This window comes from Chanos chanos, chromosome 16 (assembly GCF_902362185.1).
Source record: "Chanos chanos chromosome 16, fChaCha1.1, whole genome shotgun sequence".
NCBI classification, from domain to species: Eukaryota; Metazoa; Chordata; class Actinopteri; order Gonorynchiformes; family Chanidae; genus Chanos; species Chanos chanos.
Window position 1 is genome coordinate 18483581 of NC_044510.1, and position 10000 is coordinate 18493580.

General features: G+C 45.4%; 1 protein-coding gene across 1 annotated transcript in view; it reads left to right on the plus strand.

Annotated features, from left to right (window-relative positions):
• Nucleotides 1-10000, plus strand: part of xpo6 (exportin 6) — a 23301-nt gene that overhangs the window by 7678 nt on the left and 5623 nt on the right. The window contains 13 exon segments of the mRNA XM_030793457.1: nt 491-623; nt 1409-1882; nt 2010-2136; nt 2974-3083; nt 3354-3462; nt 3886-3978; nt 4450-4519; nt 4904-5063; nt 5597-5689; nt 5993-6140; nt 6267-6413; nt 8380-8551; nt 8657-8812. Coding sequence (XP_030649317.1) covers nt 491-623; nt 1409-1882; nt 2010-2136; nt 2974-3083; nt 3354-3462; nt 3886-3978; nt 4450-4519; nt 4904-5063; nt 5597-5689; nt 5993-6140; nt 6267-6413; nt 8380-8551; nt 8657-8812 — 1992 coding nt within the window.

Below are 10000 nucleotides of genomic sequence, written 5' to 3' on the forward strand. Positions count from 1 at the left end.
CACCTACATTTCAGTTACACACACCTACATTTCAATTATACGCACCTACATTTCAATTACACACACACCTACATTTCACACACCTACATTTCAATTACACACACACCTACATTTCAGTTACACACACACCTACGTTTCAGTTACACACACACCTACATTTCAATTACACACACACCTACACTTCAGTTACACACACACCTACATTTCAATTCCACACACACCTACATTTCAATTACACACACACCTACATTTCAATTAGACCTGTTGAACCTCTTGACTCATGACTGACATGTCTGATTGTTGAAAATGTATTTTGAAAAGTGCATATTGTTGTCCCTATGATGTTAATTCTGACCTAAAGAGCCACTGGAGGATGACTTTACACAAAATCCTTGCTTTGCCACAAACACTCACCCACGATGAAACCCCAGGGGACACTCTGTGAAACCCATATCCAATCCTGTGTTCTCTTTCTTTCTCCCCTTCTCAGGTATTCTGGAGACAGTGTGGGATAAACACAGCGTCACGGTTACCACTCCACCTCCATCTCCAACATCTCGAGAGAATGGTGAGTTTGTGCTTCAGTGCTCTGTGTGAAGTCCTTCCTCTACTTTATTAAATGATACCTCTGGCACTCAGTAGTTTAGATCATTATTAAATGGTAGTTCTGACACTCAGTAGTTTAGATCATTATTAAATGGTAGTTCTGACACTCAGTAGTTTAGATCATTATTAAATGGTAGTTCTGACACTCAGTAGTTTAGATCATTATTAAATGGTAGTTCTGACACTCAGTAGTTTAGATCATTATTAAATGGTAGTTCTGACACTCAGTAGTTTAGATCATGGAGGCTCTTTGACCCACTTGTCGTTCACTCTCTCATTTTCCTTTAACTTGGTTGTGTGTGTATCTGGTCTAATACTGAACTTAGGTGTGGGACCTATGCCTCAGACAGGGTTAGGGTTAGGGTCAGACAGGTCCTTAATGGCTACATGTTTGGTTTTGTCTTGGAAGTGGCTTTGAATGAAAATGTCTGCAGAGTGAGTGAGTGACAGTGTAGTGTTGAGGTGATGTGTGTAGAGTGAGTGAGTGTCAGTGTAGTGTTGAGGTGATGTGTGTAGAGTGAGTGAGTGACAGTGTAGTGTTGAGGTGATGTGTGTAGAGTGAGTGAGTGTCAGTGTAGTGTTGAGGTGATGTGTGTAGAGTGAGTGTCAGTGTAGTGTTGAGGTGAGGTGTGTAGAGTGTGTTGTGTGTGTGTGTGTGTGTGGAGGAGTCTGTTAATCAGTTAACTACAGTATGAGTTTGTACAGGACACTGTGCCTCTATTGGCCAGTGCTCCTTTGCGCCTGGGATCTGGGAAGTGTTTTGTTAATGCTGAATGCTCTTTGTGGGTGTAGTTGACTCCACCCCCGTGCTGTTGGATGCTGACAGTGCTGCGCTCTGCTGTCTGGTGCTGGAGTGTCTGGCTCATCTCTTCAGTTGGATTCCTCTGTCCTCCTCCATCACTCCATCTCTCCTCGCATCCATCTTCCACTTCGCTCGCTTCGGCTGCCAGCTGCCCGTCAAAGCCAAGCCCCTCCCCAACTCAAACAGAGACTCTCTTCCCAGTACCCTCCTGCCCAATGGCAGCGCTGGTCAGGAGCGCTCGGGGCAACCGATTGGTCAGGTGGATCGCGCTCGATTGGGAGTTTTGGCGATGAACTGCATCAATGAGCTGATGTGTAAAAACTGTGTTCCCCTCGACTTTGAGGAATTCCTGCTCCGCATGTTCCAGCAAACATTCTACCTGCTTCAGAAGCTCACACACACCAACATGCACACACACAACATACACACACACACACACACCGTCAAGAACCGACTGCAGGAATTAGATGAGAGGTAGGCACTGAAACAGAAAACAAACACAGATAATGTAATACATTTGAATTTTTAATTAGTCAGTATCTTATGTTTGGTTTTCTTTTTCCCCTCTCTCTCTCTCTCTCTCTCTCTCTCTCTCTCTCAGCTACGTAGAGAAGTTTACAGATTTTTTGAGGTTGTTTGTTAGTGTCCACCTGAGACGAATTGAATCCAACGATCAGTTTCCACTGGTGGAATTTTTAGCTCTTCTCTTCAAATACACCTTTAACCAGGTAATGTACATGTTTGCACTGGCAATACACATTTTTACAGTGGCCATACACACTTTCACACAGCTAAGAGACAGCTTCAGTGAAGCACATCTGTACACTGGTAAAAAGCACCTTTACACAGGTACTGTATACTCATATACACATATATTACACTGCCTGTACACAGCTAATGTGTACCTTTACACAGGTACTGTATACTCATACACACATATATTACACTGCCTGTACACAGCTAATGTGTACCTTTACACAGGTACTGTATACTCATATACACATATATTACACTGCCTGTACACAGCTAATGTGTACCTTTACACAGGTACTGTATACTCATACACACATATATTACACTGCCTGTACACAGCTAATGTGTACCTTTACACAGGTACTGTATACTCATATACACATATATTACACTGCCTGTACACAGCTAATGTGTACCTTTACACAGGTACTGTATACTCATATACACATATATTACACTGCCTGTACACAGCTAATGTGTACCTTTACACAGGTACTGTATACTCATACACACATATATTACACTGCCTGTACACAGCTAATGTGTACCTTTACCCAGGTACTGTATACTCATACACACATATATTACACTGCCTGTACACAGCTAATGTGTACCTTTACACAGGTACTGTATACTCATATACACATATATTACACTGCCTGTACACAGCTAATGTGTACCTTTACACAGGGTAATATGCTTGTTTTATGAAGGTTAGAGACTGTTAGCCACTGGAACATGCCCTAACCCTCTGTCTCTCTCTAAATGTCTCTTGCTTTTACTTGTTTGTTTGTTTGTTTGTTTGTTTGTAGCCAACTCATGAGGGCTACCTGGCCTGCCTGGACATCTGGAACATATTCCTGGATTACCTGACGACCAAGATTAAGAGTCGCCTGGCCGACAGAGATAGTGTCTTAAACAGGTAAGGGAAAAGTGTGTGCGTGTGAGCATTCGTGCATGTGAGCGTTTGTGCATGTGTGCGTTTATGTGTGTGTGCGCATTTGCAAGGGTGTGTGTGCGGATTTGCATGAGTGCATGCGTGTGTGTTAATTTCTTCAGGGTTGTCTGTTTCTCCTGACATAACAGTACTGCTCAGAAATTGACCTGTCAAGCTATGGCTGATGGATTTCTTGTTTGGTGGTGTGTGCGTGTGCGTGTGCGTGTGCGTGTGCGTGTGCGTGCGTGCGTTCAGGTATAAAGATGCGTTGGTGCTGTTGCTCAGGGAGGTGTTGAACAGAATCCAGTTCAGATTAAATCAGAGTCAACTGGAAGAGCTGGATGATGAGACACTGGATGATGACGTGAGACAAACACAAATATATTTCTGTGGAGTGTCAATGTGTTACCTGCTGCCATTCATTTCTTAGTCCTGTTCACAAGCTGGGAAGCATCTCCATGAATGTGTCAGTGTCATAGTAGAAATAACAGGATGTACTCTCCAAAGAAATGACTAATGCAAGATAGATCATATACTGTCATTCAAGGGACTCTGCAAACACACACACACACACACACACACACAGACTTACACAAACATACATCCACACACACACACACACACACATACACACACACACACACACACACAGACTTACACAAACATACATCCCCACACACACACACACACACACGCACAGACTTACACAGTCAAACACACATCCAGCAGTTTTCCAGCAATTTGACGTTCTCCTTTCTCAGTGAACTGCTTTTTTTTCTTTCTGTAGCAACAGACAGAGTGGCAGCGATACCTTCGTCAGAGTCTCGAGGTGGTTGCCAAGGTGATGGAGCTGCTCCCGTCTGAAACATTCTCCATTTTGGTAAGTGTGTGTGGGTGTTTGAGGCGTTGAGTTGAAAGGGTTGTGGAGTCTGATCTGTAACTTACACAGTCACACACACACACACACACACACACACACAGACTATCAGTGAAAGGGTTGTGGAGTTCTGATCTGGAGCTATCCAGGGAAATGAGCTGATCTGTACTGTTCATGATCAGCGTGCTACAGAAGAATTCTCCACTGACCAACCTTCAGTTACACATTAGCCCAAGAGTCACTTTTTGCCTGTGTAATCAGATGATGGAAAAGAAAATTGAATTCACATGTTAAAGGTCCATTTCTTAAGTTTCCACATGATGGCCATTAGTGAACCTTCAGTTGTTCTGGTCCTGGAATGAGTCATATTTCTTTACACCCGACTCATCACAACAGATTCACATCTTTGATTGTTAGTGTAACCGCTCTCATTCTGTGTGTGTGTGTGTGTGTGTGTGTGTTTGTGTGTTTCAGTTTCCTGTTCTACAAGAAGACTTGGATGTGTACTTGGGTCTGCAACAGTTTACTGTTACGACAGGAACTAGTGAGCTTCATCCAGCTGCTTGTTTGTGACTATTTAATAACTGTATAATAAATACTTTTATAAATGTTTCTTTAATCATTATATACTGCCACATCGGGAACTGGTGAGCTCCCGTCAGCTGTTTTTTTATAACTATTTTTATGAAATTATTTGAAGTAGTCACGTTGAATGTGAAAGATTTGAATTGTAGTCTGTTACATGTGCATGCGCATGTGCACATGCCCAAGTGTGTGTCTGTGTTAAATGTCACTACCAAAGCTGACATCATTCAGCTCTCCCAAGTTTTCTGTGTATATGATTTGTCTTTATTGTGTCTGTCTGTGTGTACGTGTTTCTGTCTGCGTGTGTGCGCATGTGTGTATCTGTGCGTGCGTGTGTGTGAAGGTCGTAGGTTAAACATCACTGCAGAGGCAGACTGTAGGAGACTTCACTGTGCCCTGAGGGACCTGAGCTCTCTGCTACAGGCTGTCGGTCGCCTGGCGGAGTTTTTCACAGGGGAAGTTTTCACGGCTCGATTTACAGATGCCTTGGCTATAGTACAGAGGTACACACTCACACATACACACATATACACTGTGTGACACACACACACACATACACTGTGTGACACTCTCACACTCACAGACTATAACTTTGTCTCCGTCAGTCACACAGACACACAGACTATAAGTTAAGTCTCCGTGATTGCACACACACACTGTGAACAGCGAGCAGTGAATTTGTCTCTGCATTTAACCCATCCAACACACCAGTAGTGAACACACAACAGACGCAGGAGCAGTGGGGAGCATTAGCGTTAAGTGCCTTGCTCAAGGGCACACAGCCGTGGATGTTGGGCCTGGGAATCGAACCGGCAACCCTCCGGTCACGAGCCCGGTTCTCTAACCTTTAGACCACGGCTGCCCCCACTTGTCTCTGTCAGTCACACACACACACACACAGACTATATTTGCTTTAAAACATTTGTTGAGTAAAAAACAAGCACCGGTGATGAAGGCAGCACTTGTGATTGACAGAATGGTTTCAGCTTTGATTGGCTGCTCTACGAGTTGAGTGAAGTCTGTTTTCTTCTGATAGGTTGGTTGAGGTCACATGCTATGGCTCCCAGATCAGCCTGTATGATGTAGAAATGGCTGTACCTTCTGTTCTCAAACCGGACCTCATCGATGTGTGAGTGACACACACACACACACACACACACACTCACTCACTCACTTTCTCTCTCTCTCTCTCTTATGAACACTCACATGCACGCACGCGCACACAAACACATACACTATTATGAACACACACACTCTCTCTCTATCTCTCTCATGAACAGACACAAAAACACAAACAATGTTTTGAACACACACACACATGCACGCTCTTTTCTGAACACACACACTCTGATGAACACACACTGGGTGTTGATATTTGGTCAGGACTGTACTTGTTTGGCAGTTCATATATTTTGTGTGTGTTTGTATGCAGACATGCCCAGTCCCTGGCTGCGTTGCAAGCGTATTCTCATTGGCTGGCTCAATTCTGCAATGAAGTACAACGTCAGCAAGACCAAACACGATTTGTCAGCCTGGTCACATCCAGCATGGCAGCGACCACACCCCTGATCAGTGCCAAGGTAAATGATCCCCTGCAGCGGCATCACAGGCATTGGGGATTCTCGGTTGCCATGGCATCCTGTTTGCTGCCGTGGCGTCCTGTTCGCCGGTGTGTTTGCTGATCAGTTAGTTCTTCTGTGTTAAAGGTCCCAGAGAAGCTGCTTTTGTCAGCGTGTCATCTCCTAGTCTCCATGGCAACCACAGTGCGTCCAGTGTTTCTGGTCTCTCTACCGGCGGTGCAAAATCTTTTTAACCTGATCACAGAGAATCACAACCACTCCTTGCCTCAGGAGGTACGGCATGTGTGTTATTCTGTATGTGTGTTACCCTGTGTTGTATATGTGTTACCTGACTGTGTGTCATTCTGTATGTGTGTTACCTGACTGTGTGTCATCCTGTATGTGTGTTACCTGACTGTGTGTAGGCGTCTGGCTGTGTGAACACAGCCTGTGTGGGTTTGTAAGGTCATGTGGTGAAGTAGAGAACACAGCCTGTGTGGGTTTGTAAGGTCATGTGGTGAAGCAGAGAACACAGCCTGTGTGGGTTTGTAAGGTCATGTGGTGAAGCAGAGAACACAGCCTGTGTGGGTTTGTAAGGTCATATGGTGAAGCAGAGAACACAGCCTGTGTGGGTTTGTAAGGTCATGTGGTGAAGCAGAGAACACAGCCTGTGTGGGTTTGTAAGGTCATGTGGTGAAGCAGAGAACACAGCCTGTGTGGGTTTGTAAGGTCATGTGGTGAAGTAGAGAACACAGCCTGTGTGGGTTTGTAAGGTCATATGGTGAAGCAGAGAACACAGCCTGAGTGGGTTTGTAAGGTCATGTGGTGAAGCAGAGAACACAGCCTGTGTGGGTTTGTAAGGTCATGTGGTGAAGCAGAGAACACAGCCTGTGTGGGTTTGTAAGGTCATATGGTGGAGTTGTTAGGATATGGTAGTAATAGAACAGGGAAAGGCACTGACATACTCACGAGATGCTGGAGGGTGCTGCCTGCCTGGGTTTTGCCCTCTCTTTAAAGAGGGACTGGACGAGCTCTCGCGACAGAGAGGAACTCAAGAACCCTTTAACTGGTTTGCCGCGAACTCGGGCGGCCATCATATTGATTCACTGCGTACTCTTAGAGGTATCCCCTCAGTCCAGACAATTTTTTTTTGTTTTGGTTGAAGTCTCTGTGGTATTACGCTCACTTGTTGGATTGCCATCACCACAACTGAACTGCTAAGAAACAGTTTGTGCTCACCGAGCGACGTACAGACCTCACGGCACCTTGGAACAGCTTCGTGGAGACACCACCTGCCTCCCCCAGGTTTGGCCGTGCAGCCCTCCACGCATCTCCTTAGTTAAATATACACACATGTACAGGTACACTCTCACACTATACGCAGCATGTAGGGTGGTATTAGGTTAGGGGACCGGTCTTAACTAGATTACTCCTTCTGTGTCCCTAGACTGCGAGCGCTGATTCGTTCGGAATAGGTGCTAGTTGGGTGCCCGGCATTCTTTCCCCGAATAGAGCACAGCCTTTGTGGGTTTTGTGTGCTACAGGGCTGCTCACTGCTCTGTGACAGTGTGTGTGTTTGTTCAATGTGTCTGTGAGTCTATTTTTTATGTGTGTGTGTGTGTGTGTGTGTTAAATGTGTGTGTGTGTGTTTAATGTGTGTGTCTGTTTGATGTGTGCGTGTTTGTTTAGTGTGTGTGTGTGTCTGTTTAATGTGTGTGTGTGTGTGTGTCTGCCTGTGTAGTGTGTGCGTGTTTGTTTAGTGTGTGTGGATGTTTGTTTAATGTGTGTGTGCATTACAGGGATGTGTGTGTGGGTGTGTGTAATATGCCATGTATTGTGCATTACAGGTATGTGTGTGTAGTGAGCTGTGTATTACAGGGACATGTGTGTGTGTGTAGTGAGCTGTGTATTGTGTATTACAGGGACGTGTGTGTGTGTGTGTGTGTAGTGAGCTGTGTATTGTGTATTACAGGGACGTGTGTGTGTGTGTGTGTGTGTGTGTGTAGTGAGCTGTGTACTGCGTATTGCAGGGATGTGTGTGTGTATGTGTGTGTGTAATATGTCATGTGCATTGCAGGGACGTGTGTGTGTGTGTGTGTGTGTGTGTGTGTGTAGTGAGCTGTGTATTGTGTATTACAGGGACGTGTGTGTGTGTGTGTGTGTGTGTGTAGTGAGCTGTGTACTGCGTATTGCAGGGATGTGTGTGTGTGTGTGTGTGTGTGTGTGTATGTGTGTGTGTAATATGTCATGTGCATTGCAGGGACGTGTGTTGCTATGCAGAGCTCTGTCAAACATGATGTTGTTGCCATGGCCCAACCTACCAGAGGCAGAGCAACAGTGGCCCAGTCGTTCAGCCAATCACGCACGACTCATCAGCACACTTACACAGCAGTACCGCCTCCTGCCACGCCCACCGGCACCCCACCCTAACAGTGAGTCCACATGTCCTTGATTACACCCAATGATTAGTGTTAACACAGACCCCTCAGCACTCCCCTAAATCTCTCTTTCCTCCATGTGCTGTGTTTCTGTGTCAGGTAAAGCAGTGATTCAGGACACTCTGCGTGTGCTGACAGACCTGGTGGACAGCATCTCAGGTGAAGCTACTAAATCTCGTCAGATCTGCTACCAGAGTCTACAGGAGTCAGTGCAGGTCACCCTAGCACTGTTTCCTTTGTTCATTGCTCAGTCAGGTGAGACCCACACACACACTCTCACACAGTCAAATGATCTGGTAAAGTAGCACTGGCAGGAGAAACTATAGCTGGAGGTGATTTCTACTGTTTTCAGACATAATTACTACTATTATACTCATGACCTTAATCTACAACCTTACACATTGACAACTACTACTAACACTGTCTCACACATTCTGCCACTAACACTGTCTCACACATTCTACCACTAACACTGTCTCACACAGTCTACCACTAACACTGTCTCACACATTCTGCCACTAACACTGTCTCACACATTCTGCCACTAACACTGTCTCACACTGTCTACCACTAACACTGTCTCACACTGTCTACCACTAACACTGTCTCACACAGTCTACCACTAACACTGTCTCACACATTCTGCCACTAACACTGTCTCACACAGTCTACCACTAACACTGTCTCACACATTCTGCCACTAACACTGTCTCACACAGTCTACCACTAACACTGTCTCACACATTCTGCCACTAACACTGTCTCACACAGTCTACCACTAACACTGTCTCACACATTCTGCCACTAACACTGTCTCACACATTCTGCCACTAACACTGTCTCACACAGTCTACCACTAACACTGTCTCACACAGTCTACCACTAACACTGTCTCACACAGTCTGCCACTAACACTGTCTCACACAGTCTACCACTAACACTGTCTCACACATTCTGCCACTAACACTGTCTCACACAGTCTACCACTAACACTGTCTCACACATTCTGCCACTAACACTGTCTCACACAGTCTGCCACTAACACTGTCTCACACATTCTGCCACTAACACTGTCTCACACAGTCTGCCACTAACACTGTCTCACACAGTCTACCACTAACACTGTCTCACACAGTCTACCACTAACACTGTCTCACACATTCTGCCACTAACACTGTCTCACACAGTCTGCCACTAACACTGTCTCACACAGTCTACCACTAACACTGTCTCACACAGTCTACCACTAACACTGTCTCACACAGTCTGCCACTAACACTGTCTCACACAGTCTACCACTAACACTGTCTCACACAGTCTACCACTAACACTGTCTCACACATTCTGCCACTAACACTGTCTCACACAGTCTACCACTAACACTGTCTCACACAGTCTACCACTAACACTGTCTCACACATTCTGCCACTAACACTGTCTCAC